Genomic DNA, 23,014 nt, shown 5'->3' with positions numbered 1-23,014 from the left:
TTAACAAGCTAATTGAAAGCCATCTGCCACAGAACAGGCATTGAGATTGCACCCGTATATGACGTCTCCTTTCATTTCCTGTAGATTTGTCGGGCTGTGTCAGGGAGATTGTTTGACAGAATGTTACCCACTATACTACTGCATTATTAAAGGGTATTTTTAACACACAGCACAGTGAAATAAAACTTGCGCATTCATATAGCTTTTCATTAGTGCTGTAATGTACAGTAGATGTTCATACAGTACCTGGCTTAAGTTTGATGGAATACATGCTGTACAAGTATGCTTTTATGTATAGTACATATTCTATTGATGTACGGTTAAACCAGAAATCCATGAGTTCTAGTTGTGCCGGCAGCCATCTCACCCTGCAGCTCTCAACTGGCTACCGACTGAAGCTAAGCAGGGTTGATCCTGGTCAGTACCTGGATGGGATAGACCTCCTGGGAAGCTCTGGTTGCTGCTGGAATTGGTGTTAGTGGGACCAGCAGGGGGCACCCACCCTGTGGTCTGTGTGGGTTCTAATGCCCCGATATAGTGGCATGGACACTATACTGTAGTGGGCGCCATCTTTCAGATGAGATGTTAAACTGAGGACCTGACTCTCAGTGGTCATTAAAGATCCCCGGGCATTTCTCAGTAAGAGTAGGGAGTTATCCCGGTGTCCGGTCCAAATGTCCCCCCTTGTCCTTTACCGGGACCTCCAAACTGTCCCCATGTATGATTGGCTTGCACTTGCCCTGTCATGGACTGGCGCCCTGTCCAGGGTGTACCCTGCCTTGCGCTCGTTGCTTGCCAGGTAGGCTCCAGCTTCCTGCGACACCGTTATGGTATTAAGCGGTTTGGCAAATGACATTTCTAGTTGTAAGTAAATTAGCAGGTGTAGAACCATAGCATTCAGACCTGGACAGAAACTTCTTGACTTGATACATTACGCTGTTGGTTCTGGAATTACAATTTCCTAAAAACTAACTAGAAGAGTTACCCACCTGTAAAATGCAGAAAAGGGTCTTCTGTTTATTATAAAGAAAACCAGAAATGAGATCTTAGCTTCAGACTAATGTATGGTTTGTCTCTGGAAGCTGGATAGAAGGCAAGGTTTTTGAGTTAGTTTGAACCTATGGGACACAGAGGGCTGTCATATTTTTGCATATTTAGCAAAACTTTTTGAAGTATAATGACAGACTAGCAAAATTATAGAGTAAGTGGTGCACACGCAGCATTCTGGTTAGCCCTGATAATTGCATGAACCATTAAAAAAGCACTGATGTTACTTGCCTTGGTTGTATGGCGGATATCTCAAATTTGAGTCAACAAGAATATGGTGAAGGAGGCTTTGTTGGCCCCTGGAAGTCCAGCCATCACGCCTGGCTTCTCAGCTGAGGTAATTCATTATTAGAAGAGCCACCTTATCTTGTCATAGCTCTCACTTCTATGGTTGCGTTTCTGTGCATTAGCCACAAGACGTGGGCTGAGCAAGAGGCTGATTAGAGCTCATCTCTGTTGTGGAGATGAGTGATGTCTGAAAAATTGAAATAGTTGTGTTAATAATTTTCATCAGAATATGGCAGCCTGAAGTCTGATGGAGACGCTAATGGATATTCTTGTACTATCTTTCTTCTCTGTGCACTCTCTGTAGTTTGACTGTAGGATTCTAGCTGTTAATGCATTTACCAACATTTCAGTTTTACAATGCTGGAATTATAAAATCTAGTACATGAAAACTAAGAGGATGATCATTGCTTTCATCTGAACATGTTGCCAAACAACTTCACTTTAATGGATTGTTAATTAAACACTGTGCGATAAGATATCTTGGACCCTGATTTGTTCACCCTGGAATATGGAAAGGATTTATTTCACCCTATTTTGCTCAATATATATTTTAGACTAAAATAGCTATAGAGCCTAGGGATGACATTTTGTATCCTGCTATGGCAGAAATCATAATGGTTTTCAATAACGGTAGACCAAAAATTACATTTCAACACTATTGATTTTTATTTAATAGTAAATGGCAGGGAGGCAAACAGCCTGTGCACAGACTTCAGTGTAAACGTTTATCCAATAAGCACAGTTAAAATAGTTCCATGACTTGATACCTCCGCAGCCTGGCAGAAGAAAAATCAATGCTAATTTAATATGAGGCCACAAAACAAATTTTGCCTTCATTGTTTCTTGTAAACTCAATCATACCTCATATTTACAAGCACATTCCACAAACGGCCTTCCAGTCACACAGCTTAAAAGTCAAAAGTTTCACGACAAAACAAATCAAATTATAAAAACAATATTTTAAAATATATACTGTATATAAGTTCGGAGTTTTACAATCACTGTGACATACTTTGGATTAGTTGGTTCTTGGTTAAAAGCAGAAAAACTAACGTACAAATGCATTGCTGCAGTGAATGGGATGCATTTAGTAGGACTTCTCTTCCCTCCCTTCACCTTACAGGCTTCAGTCCTCTAATTATTATTCCATTCAGGATAATCTACGTCATTAAGAAAAAGTGGTTGGTTTTGAATTTCTAAGATGTACAGTATTTTTGTGTGAGAAAGACAACTGTTTCCTGAACATTTTTAAAATACAAATGTTAATGATATATCTAAATATCCATCCCCTCCTCCCCCTCCATATTCATTTGTCTTAAGTGAGGCTTACTAATAATAAGACAGTCTGCTACCGGAGTCTTGGCTTGCCAAAAAATAGGATTTGCCCCAGTCTGGTAATCTATTATTAATTGCCTGTGTGCTGTCTTATTGCTTCAATGCTCAGAGACAAAAATTAGGGAAGAAATGCTGTGAGACTAATGTCTGCCTGGCCTAGCTGGCAGTAAAATAGTTGTCTAGTCAGGTAACAGAAGGGGAAGTAACTGTAGTCTCCTGACAGGTACATCTGCTGAGAGAAGGCACTGCTGGGAATCGCCCAATAGTTGATCAGTGATTGTGGAAGTGTGCTTTCAATGATCCTGAAGCAATTTCATTAAGTGGTTTATGCGTGTCTAATTTATTCACGCAGAAAACTTTAAGTGTGTCACTTCGTTTCTCTTTACCAAGTTTAAGCAATACATTCTCAATATTTAATTAGCAGTGTCTGAACCTGTGTATTTATTGGTTTGTTGACCTGTCTGCACCTTTCTTTCAAAGTCAAAGTTATTACGGATAGTAACATAGCTAAATTGGGCCAGAAAAATAGTAGATACTGTATATACATTTCAGAGATACTATAATGGAGAGAGCGAATTAATATTCACATTCCCATAAATCAGAATGACTGCTTGTTCCTAAAGCACATGTTGCCTTTTGGAATGAACATTCGCTTCTATTCTGACATCATCATTCACAGACTTTTGTAAACTATTTTACTCTGCTGTTTGTTTATCTTTTTGACACGGCTGTAGAAGGCCTTTTATTCCAAAATTTTATTCCAAAACGGTCAGCAACAATGATTATTTAAGCATTTAAGCCTTACTACATATACAACATGAAAGCATTTCTATAGCATTTGGGATGATGGGCTTACTGGTCAATTCAATCGCATTTTAGAAACATTCTGGGAGAATGTCCTGTCACTCCAGAATATTAAACTATTTCATAAGCATCTGTGACTCCTGGATACTGTTATATTTCTCACCGTCTGTGCTGATTTTGCTTAAATAGACAGGAGAGAGACACTAACAATAAAAATATAATAATAACACCAGGTGTGAGGCATATCCTTCTGTTTGAACAAGGCTCCATTGGAACACTTGGGTGCATTATTTTAGGCACATACCTATGAGAAAATACAGACTTTCAGCTTTGTTCTCTTGCTACAGTTATCATAGAACGTTTACACCCATCATTGAGATTAAGCATATAGGAAAGCACTTTTTAATGACTTTGGATTACTTTGGATCCTTTCACAGTTCAACTGTGTTTTATTATGAGCAGGTTTTTCACAACCATGTTATAGCGCAGAATGATTTGCAAGGAAAACAGTGATAATTCCTTTTCTAACTCTTTATAACACTGGATTTTGCTAAATAAATGTTAGCTGAATGCTGACAATATTAAACAAGCCGAGAAACAACTCCCTTACATCACTGAAAGCATTCTCTACAATGCTCAATGAAAGTACATAGTGAACTAGTATCAGCAATATTATAGACATAGATCATTTTTTAATACAGACATCACAATTCAGATTTTTTTAATTGCAGTGGCCTGCATCCAAGTCACATATCTTGTTAAATGAAAGATTAAATTAAAAAATGGATTAATGGATTAAATTAAAAATAGTGGAGTCAATTTTCAATAAAACATAGTGTTCCATATCTCTGCATATGTGTAACATTTTAGTAAAATCTTGATAGTTGATATCCTCCTTAATATGGATCTTAGGAATCCTTAAATCACATTATACACTGAGCAGATAGTTGAGAAATGTATTCAAATGAAACTGTTTCACAGCCATTACAGTATGTCCTGGCGTTGGCACAGCTGAAAGGGACTACCACTCGCTAATTCACAACAGAAAGCACAATAGACTTTTCCTATTCGATATTTACAGCAAGTAGTTCCTTTAAACTGCAAAATGAATTTTCCATCAGTTTGAAAGGACTAGGTTAAGTTTAGGATGAAGACTGTTCTGGGTAAACCTAAATAACCCAGTGTTGTTTTTTCACTTTCATAAAGTTAGGCAGCAAAATCTAAATGGTACAGCTAGATTCTTAAACATTTACCTGTCACAAAACCAGACCCTTCTTTTGCCCTTTCTCATTCTTCCTCTACTTATGTCCCATAGTAAGATTACTTTTCTAAATGAGTTTTCCAATGACTGTTTTTTTGGCTTGTCCTTAAATTTGGTCCTTTTCCAGGCACTAGCAGGAATGTAAATATGGTATGAATAAACTTTTTCCACGTTTTTTCCAAACAGTCCTTTTATGAAGAACAGATTTTCCATAAAGGAAATTAAAACGTCCGTAAAAAGTTCAGACACTGTGGTGTAGCTGACAACAAGCTTCTTTTGCCAACCAACAAGTGGTTTCTGAAAAAATCTATTCCAGGTCAAATTGCTTACATGTACCATAAATGTTTACAGTAGTGTTACAATTGTAATAATCCTAGTTACAAAATAAGGACCTTAAATAAAACTGCATGTTATATTTTCATTGTGCATACAATCCATCTTGCAACAGAGAGTCAAATTTTGATCAAGAAAAATAAAGAAACTTAGAGAAAATTGGGCTACATCATATACAAAGCAAAGCATTTGGACTGAAATGAAATAGAGTTCAAATCTAAGTCTAAACATTTTGACGCTGATGATGTAAACAGGGGTTTTAACAGAGCATTTCGTCTGAATGGCCCGCAAACAAAGCACATCCAAACCAGTGCCAACACTCTGCAAGACACTCATTTCAAATATGCCGTTAACATCAGTTATGCAATTTTGCACAAACTTCAAAAATTCAAATATACTAGATTTTGATCAAATGCTTCAGTGCTTATTTGAACTGTGACACTGCATACACATATCAAGTATGTCTGTTGTTTAACAGAACAGTTTGGTATAATGAAATAACATGTGATTGATACATCAGTCAAACACATGATTAAACACTAATTGTGATTGTAGGCGAATATGTTTCATGTCAGACGTATTAACTATTGCGTGGACAGTAAGTATATATAATGTCAGATATTTTGGAACTTTGCCACCTGTAATGTCTATAAAGTCATAATTGTTTTCTTTTAGTACGTACAGTTTGATCCCAGAAAGAAATAATAGAAATATAGCAATGAACAGCGAATAGGCTTTATTCTGTCCAACTTAGAATACTGTACCTGCAACTAACATTAAGAGGCTACAATCACATTAACACTATGTTTTAGATTTTTAGTAAATAATGATGTGCCTAAATTGAATAAAGGAATTAAGCCTCTCAATGAAAAAAAGAGTTCTTTCTTCTGAGGTTTAGACGCAGAAATGACCATAGAAACAACTCGCACTCAAACGTGGCTAGAAGCAGGGCTGTGCAGTTCTTTTTCTGAGCAATTCACAATGAACTCCCAGCAGTGGAGCAGTAGTTTAATCCTGAAGCGCGCCAGGAGTTTTCTCCCGTTTTCTTTTCTGTCTCCTCAGGATGAGCAGCTGTCAGGTCAGCCCTTGCCTAAGAGCCTGAAGCCATTGAAAGCAAGGACAACTTCACCTGAAGGCCAGCTTTTCTACAGACCAGAGAGATCACATAGATACCTCCAGGCCACAGTGTTTGAATCAGATGCTCATGGGTGGACTGAGAGACCACAGAGTGCTCTTCCAGCCCTCCATCTGGGCAGGCCCACTAGGTCCAGGTACTGCACTGTGGTACACACAGCAGACAGGGAAGGACAAGAATCCAGGCTCACTTACTGTAGGTGTTCCACTTTCTTTGGTGGAAGGTTGATACCACAAAGCTGGTTTGCAGGAGCAAAGTTTTTGTAGGAAATAAAGTGAGCGAAGTATAGGAAAGAGGGTTGTTTAGTCTGGGCCAGCTTCCACAGAGTACAAAACTAACACCATATACTATATTCACCATCCCTGTGCAGTGGTTTCAAAGTATTTTGTGGTGAAGAAATGCAGAATCAAGAATATCTTTTGTAAACACTTAAACAAACTGTTTTCTGTTTCCTAATCCTTGGTTATTTGTGGTGTTCTCTCTGACTGCTTCTTTTTGATGGGTTTGTAACAACAGACTCAAGGACCCAGGACAGAGCAGCAGTGAGGGAAGAAAGTGTTACAGTTTGGTGTTTGATCAGTGTGTGTTTTAAGCACGCGCACAGTAACAGCCTAGCCTTCAAACCCTACAGTGTTGTCCACAAGCTGCTACAAACTGTTTTGAAACACTACTTCCTATTCAGCAATGTTCTAAGTAAAAGTCCCAAAGCCTCTTCATTTAAGTTGCAATGACAATCAGAGCAAACAGTTTGTGAAGTGAAATCAGAGTAACACAATGCGTCAAGCCATGTCACAGTTTCTCACCACTGTGAGGGAGCATTTGAAAGGCCATAAAAGATCACCTCTGGTGTATGTGAATATATTAAGTGAAAGATAACCACAGCAAACCCAGGGAAATGGCCCTCTAACATTGAATGGCAACATCCACTTAAAATCCACTTTGAAATGTATTGTAGTAAATGGGATAGTAAATAGAATAATTTTCATTTCTTTGTTTTAGCTATCATTATTAGAAGGTAATAAATATATCTCTGTTTTTAGTCTATACCCAAGGTAAGAGCCAGCTGTGATTATATGCTTTTCATATTATGCTTTCAGAAATTTTACATAAAGCGCTGATTTTATGCTAAATGTCAAATCTCTGACATGTGACTTGGAGGGATTTTTATGCTAATTCATAGAGCTTTAATATTCAGATTTTTTTCCTGGGAGAAAAAGGTATCTTGCTTTAGTGTAGATAAAGTCTAACCTTCATAGATAACTGCCCAAGGGCCTTGATTTGATCCCTAGTTAGGTCATATTGTAAGTGTTCCACATAAACACATACACAAAAGAATGTTAGAATATCCATTAATGTTTTTACAGCACAAGTCTTAATAAGAAATTACTGATTACTTCTTGAAATAATTAATATGTAATTAGAGGTATTACTGTGCGCATTCATCAGGTTGCTGGGTTTTGTGTATGGAACATATTAAAACTGTATCACAACTGTTTTTTTATGCACATTGGAATATATTAGGCAAATTACAGACAAAAGCAAAACCAAGAATATACCGAGCTAGCACATGTGTAAATGTCTGGATCTTGAATTGAAGTCGTGCAAAACCTGACATTAAAGAGAAATTTATAAGGCAGAAATGATTAAGAATCTTTTCAATAGACCTACAGTATGTACATTTGCAAACTAATTTGCGATTTTCTGTGGAAAAAATCAGAAATGTGAATGTCACAAAAATATGATCTTGGACTGGAAGGACCATTTGTTGGAATACTTTTTGTAAGAGGAACTATATTCATTCATAATCAAAACATTTTAGTTTTCTGTTTACAAAATGCAAATGTTTCTCTGGTTCATAAATATACATTTACTGCATTTAAACCCAGTAGTACTGATGTTTTGTTCTTGATTTTATGCTTATTAAGTATTCTCATGGTCATGAAATCTAGTATATTTTGACATATTTAAATACAAAGCAGATATTTTTTAATTCATTGTACTGAAATAATTTAATAAACCATAATACAAAAAAAGCCTAAAAGCTTTTATTTTTTATGCAGGTGTAACTGTGGGCTGGTGTTTTGTGCAGCTAGTTTGGAGATTGTGAATATTCTGTATGTGATGACCTAGTGATACTCACCCTCATGAAGAAAGGCTGTCAGTAGCTTGCAACTTTTATGCTGCTTAAATGGGAAAAAAAACAAAAAAACAAAAACAAAAAGTGATTTATTTTACATAAATGGTGGTGTTTAAGAGATCGTGGTTAATTTAGTTAACATTTGTAATAAAATATTTAAGCAAACACTGAGTGTAGGTGGTCTTTAATACAGTAAGCCTTGAATGAGTGTTTGGAAATTTTAGAAGTAAAAATACAATGTTACTTTTCTTCACATTATGCATTTCTTTATGTTTATTTTTTTTAGCCTTTTAAGGACAAGATACCTTTCTCCATCAGTATCCAAAGATTTCCATCGAAAAGACAAAACAACCCCATGTAAGTGACATTGGGCTCATCATTTTAACTGAGTATTTTAAGTTGACTTTTACTAACTTAATCCTATTTTTAACCCAGGCACGTAGACTTTTATAATGCTTTGTAATAGTTTAATCACAGTCTTCATTATTGAATATAGGTATTAAGTGGTGCCTTGTATTTCAGCCTGTGATTTATCAGCTTCATAAGAAACTACAATCTTAAGTGCATTTTCCTTTTTTTAACAAAAAAAAAGCATTCGATATTTTCAGAGGACCTTATTTACTTTGACGTGCTGCCTAATGGAACTCCAAACTGCCATGTTATCGGAGATCTTTTTGTGATCAATTCGAATCCCACCTAACCTGACAGTTGTTCTTTTAAGTAATCATTAAACACAATTCATTTGAAGGTGGTTTTTAGGGGATAATAAGTGTAAATGTGCTCTGTTGATTGTGGGATTAGCACGTTATTGCGCGGCAGGTCTGGAGGGAAGAGACTGGCACCGCGTCTCTCCTCTCCATGCGAGTAGGGAGTGTGGCCAAGGGGTCAAAGAGGTCTCTACACAGTCAGAGAGGCACAGCAGGACTGGGCCGACTGATGGACAGGCCGGCAGATGGAACCAGCCACAGTTCTTGAAGGGAGATTCCTGGCTGTTACACTTAGAAAGACAATTCTCAAACCCACCCTGATATTTTAACAAAACGGCCACACATACTATATATGTACAGTGTAGTGATACTGTATATCACTACACTGTACATACAGGACGTGTGTACAATAGGTCCGTATGCGTTGTATGCAAGGTTCAATTAAAAAATAAAGTATTTCAGAATGTTTTCAACAAAAGTCATTCTTCAGCTGGCTAGAAAGAAATGTAACCTTACTCTAAATGCAACAAACATGTAACCCTAGACATAGAGTACTGTATGTATTTGCCTAGGTAGACATCTATGTAGAAAACAGAAGTTTCTGTATTTGTCCTGTTTAAAATGTGTATTCTCTCTTGCCGCGTCATTTGGCTTCTGCTTTAAAAAGCATTTCATGATCGTATGCATATTTCTTTGTGATTTAACATCGGGAATTGCGTGTTTGGTGCTATAAATACTTCAAGCTAAGAACTCATAAGGCTAAACATATTTGCATAAAAAGCCTTATGTAAACATCCCCCTGCCGCCACCATTGTGATTGTTCTATTTCCATTCATTCAGATGTTATTTTCTGTATTATGCTAAATTTTGACACCACAATGAAAGTGAGTGAGCAAGTGAAGAGGAATTAATTGTGATAATTTTAAAACCATCCTCAATTGTATTAGAAGCAAAAGCGCTTAGGGATGAAAAATAACTTTTTTGTTATTACTAGTTAAATCATGATTAATATCATGTGGTATTATTTCACATTGTAATGTAGATTAATTGTACAGCTGTTTGAATCTATTTTGAATTTTGTTGAATACTTAAAAACTCAGCATTGAGGTAGTACAGTTGAAAGTAAACAGAGAATTGTAGCTGCACAGCACCATCTAATGGTTGTTATTATATTATTTATGATTGTTGGAGATGGCTTTATAGTTCTTTTAGTTATTATTAACCCAAACACAAATAAAAAAGTTAAAAATGTTTTTATAACCACTGTAAGACCTTATCTGTGCTTTATTTATGCAGACACCAGTGAATTGGTTGCTAATTAATCAGTTTGGGATTTCAGAATAATGTTTGCTTTAAATTGAAGATTATTATATTTTCATTTACCTGTTCTAATGTGTTAAAATATTGTTGGATTAGCCTTCAACAAGGAACAAGATTGATACTGTCTTAGTAAAACAGATATCAGATGTAAAACAAATAACTGTCCTGATTTTGGGATATGGAGGCAAAATTGACTTTATGATATAAAAATCAAAACAAAGTATTGTATCAAAAGTAAATAGATACTGACTAAAGTCATCCAGCAGAGTATGTTCTTAACATTCTGATATCATTAATAATCATTCAAAAGCTGATAATAGCTGTTCATACAGTACATGAATGTGTGAATTCACAGTTTTGATACAGTATGTTTGGATACAGTATCTTGTTACAGCAAAGGTTACATGTATATTTAACAAACAGTCTGTCTAAAATAATTATTTTTCCATTACATTTGTTTGAATTTCTGCTTAATCTAAACACTACTTTAAGTCTGCAGGACTCTTTACCATTTCTTAGAAAGCTGCATGAAATTCAATTATCTTGGCTCTTCAGCTTGCTGTAAGAGTGGTTCAGAAAACACTAAGCAAAAAGTGTTTGTTCCTAGAACACACTGAGCATAGTGATGCAGTGGATGGATGGATAGAATCTGAAGAGTGCATTACCTGGGATGCATTCTGATTTTTTCTAATGTAATAAAAATGATATGTACTGTAGTGGGTTTCTCAAAGCACATGGAAATTTCTCAAGATCTAACACTACAGTTCTGGTTCAGACTCCGAATTCCATTTGGGCAATAGCAGAAAAAAAACTGTAGCAAAAACCTGTTCCCCTGTAGCAAGCGTTAAGACATTTAGAGTCAACCTCTCCTTTGAATGCCTCTTAAGACTGCGTGTATCTTTCCTATCTTAACAGTATCAAGGGTCTGTTCAAAGTAAACAAATCAATATCTCTGATATGAAGGGTGAAAACAAAGGTTGCATTTTTATGATTTTTTTACTAACAAAATGTTTATCCTCTTCTTAGAAAAATCTATCCCCAGAGGTCACATGACCTCTTGCTTCTTTTATATAATATATACGATGAATAAAAATGCCCTAATTTGCTTTTTCCCCCTGTGATGTTAACATGCTAACTGCATTTATATAATCAATGTACTTGAGCTCATTTCTTTTCTCACTTGGAAGTGGAATAGAACAATTTTCACGAAACCCCTGACAATACTGCTCACTTAAAAAAACTTCAAATTACGAAAAAATTGTTAACAAAAGGAATGAGAGTCATATATTAAGACACATTCTAAATCTCCAATAAATATGGAAGTACGTCTATTTTTACAGATTTTCCCTTGCACCAATCATAAACAGAAACAAATGTATATTGAACCTTATCCTTCTGTTCCAGCTATGGGTCAGTGAAGCTCTGTTTTTACACAAACACACTGTTTGAAATAGATGTTTTTGTTTTAGTTATCCTCATCAGCCCCTGTTCAGGAGGGTCCTAACCAACTAAAATGTTCAGAGATTTTACTTCAGGTCTCACTATTCTGATACAAAAAGAGATTTAAGTTTTTGCAAAGCTGATGTTTTGTGCTGATGATTAAAACACCTGAGTGGTTCAGAAGATGTGTGATTATGTGACGTATCTGTTTGCTAAATACACTGTCAAAAACTTATTGGACTTCCAGATATCACCCATGGGAACTTATGCCCTCCTGATACACAATTGCTTAGGGTTTCTAATTATCTCGTTGGCTTTAGCTACTGTTCTGTTACCATGGTTTCTTATACACAGAGGATTTTGAAGCTAAGAACAGTGCTAACAAAGAACATATCCTTGTTCAATGACATTAGATCATGTTAAACAGGGAAACCTTAATTAAATATACGCTGATGTGGCCAGAAACACAGAGGATCCTGCACAGGTACAAACTGGCACAAAAATGCAAGTTTTTCTCGTTGTTTACAGTAGATCATTATAGAGGCATTCCAATAAAACATTTGAGACTGGTGACTGGTGAGTTCAATTATTGAATAAAAAATAAGCAAAAAGAAATACAGCAAGGGATGCTGAAAACTGCTTTCCATTACGTTTTTTTTTCTCCGAAGCGTGCCAAAATAAAATAACGACCTAGGTTCCATGCCCTTGTATTACTGTAATTTTATAACCTTACTCTATACATGAAGAGGCGTTAAAACATCACATTATATAATTAATGTACCCTACTTGAAGTTCAGTTTAGAGGACATCATTACAAAACCATTGATCATCCATTTCAACAGTGCTTCTGTGAGGCTTGTTTTTTGCTTGGCATTTTGAAATCAACAATGAATTAATGTGTCTGCCAAGTGTCTCCACCCCCTCCTCCCAAATTCTGCTTTACCATTGCAGGTACCCACTGCACGACTGAAAAACATATGCAATATTCACGCAACTTTGGTTTTGGACTGCTGTGGAGAGCTGACTGCCTGTTGTGCCAAATTATTGCAAATTAGGTAGTGGTCTTATCATGTGGACAGTAGTCTAATTCATTCCTCTGAACACCAAAGCCAGGGCTGAATGTAGAGGACACTAATATGGAAGCCGCCTATTTTTGTCATGCACTAGTGTTTTTATATACAAAAAAACCCTCTAATTGCGTGACGTGCTCAGCAAATATAATTATTTTATTACTGCATACCAACCCCCCCAAAAAACGGAATATCAATCTTGCTACAGGACATGTCTTTCCGTTAAAGTTGGCTTTAAGTGTGCTTCACATTTATTTTGTGAGTGTGAGTAATAATGGAGGTTGTCTTTCTGTCTGTCTGGCCTATAAACTGTAGTATACAGAACATGGCTTTTGAAAAAGGTCACACATGATGGAATGCTGTGGGAAGCATATCCTACCATCAACAATCCATCATGCTGTCAATCTGCCCTACCTACATTGCTGCAATTATAGCACACACAAGAAATGTCATATTAAAACGATACAAATATGAATGTCTTTTGGAAGGCTGATAGTCTGTATTATTTGGAAAGTACTGCAGAAAAAATGACGTACTGTACCGCATGTGTCAGTGCAAGCTTAACACCTGTGTCTGCCTTACACTTGGAGAGAGACCATGTCTTTCCATGAAGCTCTGAAGCCTGTTTTGTTTGTTTTACAGTCACCATTTTAATCTCCACAAATCACTTATCTCTCCTGAAGGATATCAGGTGTCTCAGTGTGACAATAATAACGTCCCTGGAGGTGTTAATTGATTTTGTACCAGGGTAATTTGGCGTCCTGCAGCTTTCACTTTATGGACTTACTGGTGTCATGCTAGGTAGTATTACTGCTAATGAACAACACAAACTCACTGTGACCTCTGGAGGAAGATGGGATGATTATGAAACATAGCCTGCAAAGATAAATAGGCTAACACTGTTTTAAGGAACATTTAATTAGTCATCTGTGAGACAATAATTCCTTCCAAGTTTCACACAAATACCTACAGAAATAATAGTGTGCTCCTTTTGCTTTCATAACCCAGACTCTATATTGGTTAAATAATGTATGTTATATTTCACTCATAAATTACATCATGAAATAGCTTCACTCTTCTAATTTATATCACAAATGGTCTCAAAATGAAATATATTGGGTCCTCTGTGTGTCATAGTTTTGATGTGCAAATTTTGCATGTGGATGATTTGATAAAAATATGAATTGCTGCAATGAAACAATTAAAATATGAACTACTACTGTTAGAAAGAATCACAAAATTAAATTTCAAATGCTATCAAAGGAGTCATTTTAGGTTATTTAATTAAATTGGGATGAGGAATAGAATAAAGCCCCAAGTGTCTGAAAATTATAAGAGAGACGATGAACAATCAACAAGACATTTATATAAATGAAACTACTGTAACAAAACAGCAAAGATCAACTTTTTGCTCGATGTCAGGACAAAAGGGCATCTTGTGTTTTGAAGAACGTGTGCAAACATATGGTAAATGTACACAAAACTGTACTGTGTCATTAGTAGAAGCTCCGAATAATAAGATCACAGTCTGACAGACTTTCAAACACACATACAGTAAGGTTAGAATGGTATTGCTGTTCCTTAATGAGGAAGATGCCTTTTTATTTCCTGTGCTTTTGGGGTTTTGTAGTACGCATCCATGGTTCTTAATACATGAAGTGTATGATTACTACAGATATTACTGGGCTCTTGTTGAAAAAGAACATTGAAAGCTTGTTAGCTCTTGATGCAAAACCCTGAAGTTAAATATGAAAAATATTGTCTAGGGAAGGAGTTATCAGGGTCATGAGCAGTCCATTTTATTTCTGTGAGTTATTATGAAAGAAAGGGAGGAAGGCATTGAATTCACAAACTGTTTACTCAGTTGAAGAGTGCCATTATAGTTTGAATTGGGATGCATACATAATGCATTTAAAAATAAAAAAAAAACCTTTCATTTATCCACACATTCTACAGAAACTGCTGCATTACAATGAACTTGGCAGAGAGTGGTCAATAAAAGTAGAGCATGACAACCTCAAGCTGTTCTTCTTCCTTCAATAATATAACAAACTAGGCAGAACAAAAGATTAAGAAAGCATTATTGAGTCTATCTCAAGGTTAGCCTGTGTTGCTAGAGATAAAATACCTACTAGATGTCAGATCAAAAACCCTTGTTCAACCATTCAAGACCTACAGGAGCCCAGGCAGATTTCAGAACCTTTTTAATTGATTTTGTAGTATGTGTGTTCATTCATGACATTTAAATAAAAAGTTGCTTTAAAGACACATATTGTACATGAAATGTGACACAGAGCTAATTCGTATGTTTTAAGAACGAATGGTTTCCTGCACTTAAACTAAAAATTATCCAGTCCATTTCTGCAGTGCATTCGACAGATGTACTGTAATGCTGCAGGATAAGAACATGAACACAACAAGCTACCCTCAACCGCTGGGCATATAGTAAAGTTCTATACTGTATGTATTCTGCTGCTTTGCACAGCATGAAAGTCATTTTGGGCAGATAAACCAGTTGCCAAGCGCTTTGCTTTGATTAAGTTTCACAGTGAATTGATGTTCTTTTAATATGGTATAAATAATTGCAACTAAATGTGGTAAAACATTATCAAATGCAGTATATTTATGACATTTTCCACAGTATTCATTTATAGTGGTGGCCTCTACACAGACATACAGTGGGGTCACAGAGCTTTAATTGTCCAAACTGCAGTACAATAATTAAAGAGAAGAGAGAAAAAACAATGAATTTGTCTGCGAAGTGTGGAGGATAACTTCTAGTTATGTTCATGGCTTTTCTCTGCAACCCAGGTCCTTCTGTTGCCACAGATGTCTTCAATAAGTGACTAATATTGCATTGATCTTGACTAATTAAGTCATTGATGGATATGAGCATAATATTGAGAACTCAGCTGGCAAGAAAACAGGATGACTCTTTAGCAGTCTAAAACCAAGGTTGGAGACCCCTTGTATATAACTTCTGAAAGAAAGTTAAGGTCTTGAGGCAGAGACAGTTATTCATTTTTCCATGCCTTGTCTACACAGGTGATAACAGATAGCTTTCAAGTTGAAGAGAAACTCATCATTAGCAGCGACTTAGGAAATTTCTTGTTTCTGCATTTAATTATAGTTTCCTTTTGAACACTGCGCACTGTAAGTTTGATTAATTGCCTAGCAGTGTTGTTGACTTTAGCCTCTTTTCTGAGATCATCTAATAAATATCCTGAAACACCTCACTCTTAGTTCAACACGAAATGCTTAGAAACATGATAGATAAAATGAATGCCTTAAAAGGTTCATGTAGAGGATTGTGTCATATTTATTTAACTTGCGAATGCACTGTAATGAAAAGATAAATATTTTTATTATTATAATATGAGAAACCTTCAATAGTCTTAAACAATGAGTCTTCTATAGATAATTATTTCCATGTCAACTGTATCATTTGCACAGCACAAATGGGGAACATGATGAATAGGGTGGATTAAAACATTTTATACAGTACAAGTTCAAAATAGGACAAAACTGAGGTCATGTCTCAGTCACTTAAGCCATCTTGTCCGACTCACAGTATTGACTGAAATCTTACTAGGCTTTAGTTTGGATAGATTAGTGAACCAGTTGTTGTTGCTGCTGGAGCACACAATGATTAGGTAATGCCACTTTTCTCTTTTTGTAGAATAGGGGTGTTTTCATTGAACTGGTTTTGCCATTGAATTGTACGATTTGAGCAAAGCTTTGGATCCAATCTACCAATAAATATTCAAATTTGTATGGCTTCCCACAGTCTCAGAAATATGCTGTTCTCTGCTTACATTCTTATATCTTTTAATAAAGCCGCTAACCAACAATACTGACATTGTCCCTGTTTTCCACCAACTCTTCCTGTTACTGTGGTGGCATGAATATCAGCTTTTTGCATGAATGTCTTCCTTTTGTCACGAAGCGTTCTTTCAGGACCCTATGCAGACAGCACAATCGGGGGGGAAGTGAGGAAAACATGGGGATAAAGGCATGCAGGGGGGCTGGAAGGAAAACAAGGGGCGTGTCCATGGTGCCCTGGTGTTCGGGGGAGGTGTGGCCGAGGCAAACAGTCCAAGGGAGTCCGAGGCAAATCCGGGAGTGTAGCAAATGTCCAAGACTGGGTAATCCATCCTGACAGACAAACAGAGTTAAAAACCGGAGCGGGATCCGGCAGAGGGTCAGGGGAATAAAAGGGGGTAACGGGACCAGAAGCCCCCTAATCCCGGACTCAGAAGGTCAGAACGCCGTGATGAAGCCTGTGCTGTCGAGTCGCTCCTGGAGGAGGGTAGGAGGAGGGTAGGCGCGTAGGCGGGCTTCCAGGCGTCCATCTTCCAAAGCTGAGCCCAGATTGGTAGGAATGTCTGGCTTTTATAGCACGCGGGGCAGGAACCGGAGGCAGTGTGGGAGATGAGTATCAAACAAGGAAGGGCTGGAGCAGCCTTAAGAGGAGGGGTTTATGATCATGACACCTTTGGTCTTGCATGATGCACAAGGTCAGGGTAGCGGGTGTTGTGGTGCTTATACTGACTTGATTTCCTGCAAGATGTTGTTTTATACCTCTACAGCTCCTTAGTTTCCCAGTGGGCAAACTGTGAGCAAATTGCCCATTCCATTGCAAATTAATGAGATAGGCCATTTGCCCACAGGAAACTTTTCTTGTCTAATATCCATGTCAAGCTCATTTTCATATGTCAGGAATTAGCACTGCCAGAAGTATTTAAAAATATAACATAGGCCTAATCCTTTTGACACAGCATTCTTATGAGAGACTTTTTCTTAATCTAATGGGAAAAAAACAACTTTTTCAGTCATGCCTTCCCAGCAGCAAAGTGTTCCTAATAACATCCAACCTTATATCAACCTCCTTTCCATTTATTTTCTGCAAGTTAATAATTATAATAATAAACATTTAAAAAGAAAAAAACATGAAACCACTAACGCCTATAGGATTGCTCCTCATATTTGAGCATCCCACGTAGTAATTTGGGGTCAAATGAAACCAGATGCCTTAAAAGAAACTCTTGACTGCCACTTTTTTTTTATTGGAATGGAGTTGAGAAAAAAAGGGGTAGGTGGTTTTACACATGCAGTGTAGGAGTTGTTGGATCTGAAATGCCCTTTTTTGACATTTCATAACCAGCTTTTTTTTTCTTCTGCAACAAAAAAGATTGATAGTTTTGCTTGCCCTGATCTCAGTGTGGACTAAACAGTAAAGGTCAGTAATTTGAGGTGAGAGTCTTGATATTGACTACAGAAAGCTTCTCGTTGAGGAGCCTATTGTAGTAGAAAATGCAGAGCTGCCCCCAGCACCTTCCCTTTTCTCTTTGTGCAGACAGAAAATGTCACAGTATTTCATGCACGTTCGATGGTGACTGCTCCTTGCATCATTATAAATAACCAGAGGAAATAAAGTAGTCTGGACAAGTGACTGATTTCTCATTTCCACTGCTTAAAAGTTCACTGCAGTTACCAGGCACACAAATTTCACTTACGTTACCTAATCCTTGTTTCTAGTTGCCATTTCCTATCATTGTATTTAATTTAAGTTTGGGGGTGCTTACATTTCCTGTACTGTTCACATTTGTGTCTCTGCAGTATTTGTCTTACGCCCACCTATTAATTAATGTCCCCCATTTGCTTTAACTAAATGGTTCCTTGGTTTTCTAACATTAGCAAGTGAAAACCTTCAAGGATGAAGGTCAGGAATCTTGTACTTAATTAAAGGAAAACAAACTTACATTTTCCTTTTCCAAACAGTGTTATTAGCGTTTAAGTCAAACTTCATGATTCATTAAGAAAAGGAAATTCAATCGAGCTCGACAGATGTAGAGAGCTGCGAGCAGTGAAATGTTTTTTTATGCAGTTGTTCATTTGGAGAAAAGTTATTGATTGTGTTTATAGTGAGCTGAACATCAAAATTATCAGGGGTTACAACGAAAACTTTGTTTTAAGTTCCTTATGCAGGAAGAATAAAATTGCTGTTCAAGGTCAAATGATTTTTTTCCCGTCTGTAGATGCTGTCTGAGGAGGGTTTGCTATCAAGGCCAAAGTCAAGGTGTTTAGATCAATGCCTTTCACTTTATTGTGCTCTTTGCAGGTTATATCCACTGAAAATGACTTTTCGCCTCTTTTCAGAATGAAGACTTATATATTACACAAGTCGAGCATTTTTTTCTCTTCTAAATATGGTCTGAATTGTTTTGGATAATTTAACTAAAATATAAAAGAAATAAAGATGGGCTTTTTTCAGGACATACTATTCATTTTCTTTAAATGTAAAGCTTTCTTTAAATAGATTTTTAAAAGTACAAAACCACCATAGTTTACTTCTTTTATTTCTGCTGGGATGTGGATCACCTAGTTCAAATGATTAGTTCATACACAAAAATGTGTCCTTTCAAATTCAAAACTATAAATATTTACTTTTTAAAATAATCTTTCCAAAGCCACTATGGGAAAAGTAAAGTATTTCATTAGCAGAACATGAAGAGACTATTTGCACAAATTACTATGCACTCTTATTTATCCATATTATTGAGGATTAATTTCTGGATGTAGTAAACATCTACTAGATCAAAATAGATCATGTTTTTAGCCCTTTATAGAATTTAATATGTTGGTGTTACTAAATTATATTTTTATTCTCAAAGTATTTACTTTGTATTAACTTTGGTAAAACTGAAATCAAAGAGACGATTGCTGAAAATAATAATTAATCAGATCTTCTTTTTTTTAGCTCCAAAGAAGTGCTCTTCCAGTAGACTACCTCTGAATCTGAAGGAGTATGTGCTGATTTTTATTTTTCTCTCTATTTCTAAGAAGCTTGTGGTGTGATATTTTTCTTTCCCTAATGAGTGCTAAGTGGCCAATACTTTCTTATGCAGGAAACTTATGTCAAACTAATTAACTTTTAATGAGAGGAAACCAACTGATTAGAGTGTTTTCCTTGGCACATAAACCAATTAATTTTGTGTACAGTTTCAACTGTATACGCTATAGATGATCTATCCTTAGCCTGACTAATGTTGTGCGTGCCTGGCGGTGTTTATTTGACTAAATGCTGCTGTAGCCTATTATAGCCAGTTTGTTGAATAGTCTGTAGTGCCTTACTTAAGGAAGTTGAAAAAGAAAAAGTGCTGAGATAAGAATTTGACTGAGAGGTTTGTTTTATTTTAATCTCAATAATTAGAAGCAAAAGAAATTGTGACCAAAACGAGAAGGAAGCAGTTAACAAAAATATAATTCTTTTCTAAAGTGTTTGACTGGGTGTGGAATGCATGTGAGGTCTGACTATTTGACTACCTCTCAATGTCTCCAGACAAAATTAGAAAATTATGTCACTTTATACAGTACAACAATAAAACCTCTAAAACACAAATCAAGAGAAATTAAATACAGTAGCTGGAGCTTTATAACAACAGATACAAGTGCAGTTCTTCAGAGGGACTTCACGATAATGTAATCAACATATGTTTTCATGTTTAATGTTATATTAGCGCATACTGTATACAGCACTTAATTTTTCACTTTAAGCTCAAGAACTTTTTAATTTTCAAGAAAATGCTCCAGAGAAGCTGAAGTATCTTTTAGGGTTAGAATGGTACTGTAGCTAACATGCAACAACACAACTGAAGAATATGATACAAACTGTTGGCACACAGATAAGGTTTTACTAAACAGCATTCAGTTAATAATAGATGACTGTGTTAAAGCTGTTTTTTTTATTTCCAAAAAGCACTGCCTTCAGTGCCATCCAGAAGAGATCAAAGAAAACCTGTCAAGTGAGGGTCTTTATCGACACTGTGATGATTTTTGTATGATTTGACCCTTTCATACCAGCTGGTCATCACTGCTGGGTTTTTAAAGAGATCAACACTCCAATATGAAGACACTCCACAGAAACCTGTAGCTTAACAGAGGCATGGATTAATTGATGACGACTGAAGAAAGATCACATTTTCATTTGTCACTAGATTGAAAACAATTCCAATATTGATTCACTTTGGATTCTCGTGTTCTGAATGGAAGCTTATTTCTCAGCATATTGCTGTTTTCAAATCTGGTTGCTGTCATTACAAAATAGCAGCTGAAGAGGACAGCACATTTAAAGATTAATATCCTAGCAAGAGCTGTAAAAAAAGTAATTAATGTTCAAAATTAGAACACGATTTCAAATGTAGACATTCATCATCTCCCAATTTTTGTGATTTGTGAAAGACTTAGTTATTCATACTGTAGTTGGGTATGTTTTCACTCCTTTCTTCCCAGTTTGCTTTATTATTTCTATTTCTGCATGTGCTAAAATAAATATTCACGTTTCAACTGATCAGAAACACCAGTAACCCAGTAAAAGGCCTGTCAAGATGGGTTACACCATGGAGGAGTTTAAGACTAGGTAACTTAGTATCCTGCTGGCTAAGACAGCACTCGTAGGGGAAGCAGGGGTCTGTTTAATATTCACAGAAATTAAACGGCAGCATCGAGAGTGTGGAAATGCTGCTGTTTCATCTCTCAATTACAAAATTAGTTTGAAGTTGCCATGTTAGTACTTTATCTGTCACAATATGGCTCAAGTTTGTCGAAGTATTAAAAACCAAAAAAGCAACTGCAGTTGGTAATGTTTCAAAGAAACCATCCCTTAAAGACTAAATCAATCTTGTTTCAAGTTTATACCCTTTCTTTATGATTAGGGCTCTAGGGGTATATTTGGCTGAAAAAAAAGTCTTTTTGATTTGTCAGAAATTCTTTAGATTAATATGCAGCTGTCATGGCAAAGCAAATCTAGACCTCATTGCAGCCTTTTATCTTTTCTCTCTCACCCCAGGCTGCAGCGCGCGTGCACCTCTGTGGGAGAGGATGTCCATTCTTTTCTGATTGGAGCGCGGTATAATAGGTCAGTCACAAGGCCATCTCCAGACTCTAGATGACTATCCACGCATTCTGCGTAGAAACTGAAGCAACACATGCACACAGTCATTGTTGTTAACACGATGGGGAATTTCACGTCTTGGCCAACACTTCATGCTCTCCGTGTCCATCAGCTTTTTTCTTTTTGTCTTTTTCTTCGGCACGGTGCTTTAAGCATTCACCCTTGTAATTGACTTAAATGTGCTTTTGAAAGTCCATTTGCATGTATGATCCGGTGCTAATTTGGCATGAAAAATGAAGACTTTTGAGATGGTTCGGGGTTACTCTTTAAAATGACTCTGCTGCTCAACAGAAAAGTGTCACATTAGTCAGCGTCAAAATGTACTGATGCTCCACATCATTGAATTGAACTATTTGCAACTCTTCTGGGTAAAACCTCACAACTGAATTCTAGATTAAATAACATTGTTGAGCACGTCAGTAGCATTACTGTATCTGTGCTGAATGACAATACTTTTGTGACCCAAAGAGAAGTGATTAAAATAATCCACATGAACCTGGTGCAAATTTAATACTATATACTTACTAGCAACTACAGTATATGTAAAGTATACATATACAGTAAATATACAAGGTGTTTTTATATATTGTATATATACATTCATGGCAAGACATGGAAAGACATAGTGACATCAAATAAGTAGACACAGCACACTGAAAGAATACCCAGACTGAAGCCCTTTCCAGACACACTTCTTGAGGGCTGGTGCTGGTCGAGAAGCTCCTGCTCAGCGAGCTGTACGACTGGAGCAGAGTTATGATCTCATGACTCTCTTTCTATTTTTGTTTGCGAATGTCAGGGGCACACATGACTGCTTGTGTTCTGGCTGACCACTCTGTTACTAGCCAATAGCTCCAGCTTTCGGGCCATTTCCTCCTGGCATCAGCCAATGTGACATCTGGCAGCTATCCCCAGTCCCTGATTCACACTCCACCAGGTGTTGAAAACTTTGTGCTTGAGGTGTGGCTTCCTGTGGCCTGTACCTGTTGTCACAGATAACAACAGCGAGCTTGTTACGTGACTATCATCGGCCTGCTGGCGTCGGTTTGCAGTACTTGGGTCACACCTCTGGAGTGGCAAGAATGATGTATGTTCTGCTATTTTTTTTTCCTTTTGGTCTGCAGGAAGAATTTTGATAGCTTGCTTTTATAGAGACATTTTGTGAATTTCGCTCTTTAATGGGT

General features: G+C 36.7%; 1 protein-coding gene across 3 annotated transcripts in view; it reads left to right on the top strand.

Moving 5' to 3' along the window:
- LOC148677105 (uncharacterized) overlaps window positions 1-23,014 on the top strand; it is a 79,430-nt gene that overhangs the window by 52,576 nt on the left and 3,840 nt on the right. For 2 of the 3 annotated variants that reach the window (XM_088618088.1, XM_088618103.1), the window contains exons 4-7: window positions 6,131-6,339; window positions 8,627-8,697; window positions 19,638-19,683; window positions 21,726-21,794. In XM_088618088.1, coding sequence (XP_088474214.1) covers window positions 6,131-6,339; window positions 8,627-8,697; window positions 19,638-19,683; window positions 21,726-21,794 — 395 coding nt within the window. The remainder of the gene's footprint in view (window positions 1-6,130; window positions 6,340-8,626; window positions 8,698-19,637; window positions 19,684-21,725; window positions 21,795-23,014) is intronic. The other variant, XM_088618096.1, reaches the window with a different exon arrangement.

This window comes from Lepisosteus platostomus, chromosome 2 (genome assembly GCF_059453375.1).
Source record: "Lepisosteus platostomus isolate fLepPlt1 chromosome 2, fLepPlt1.hap1, whole genome shotgun sequence".
Lineage (NCBI taxonomy): Eukaryota > Metazoa > Chordata > Actinopteri > Semionotiformes > Lepisosteidae > Lepisosteus > Lepisosteus platostomus.
The sequence above is the reverse complement of the archived record's forward strand: the minus strand, read 5'-3'. Positions and strand labels throughout refer to the sequence as shown.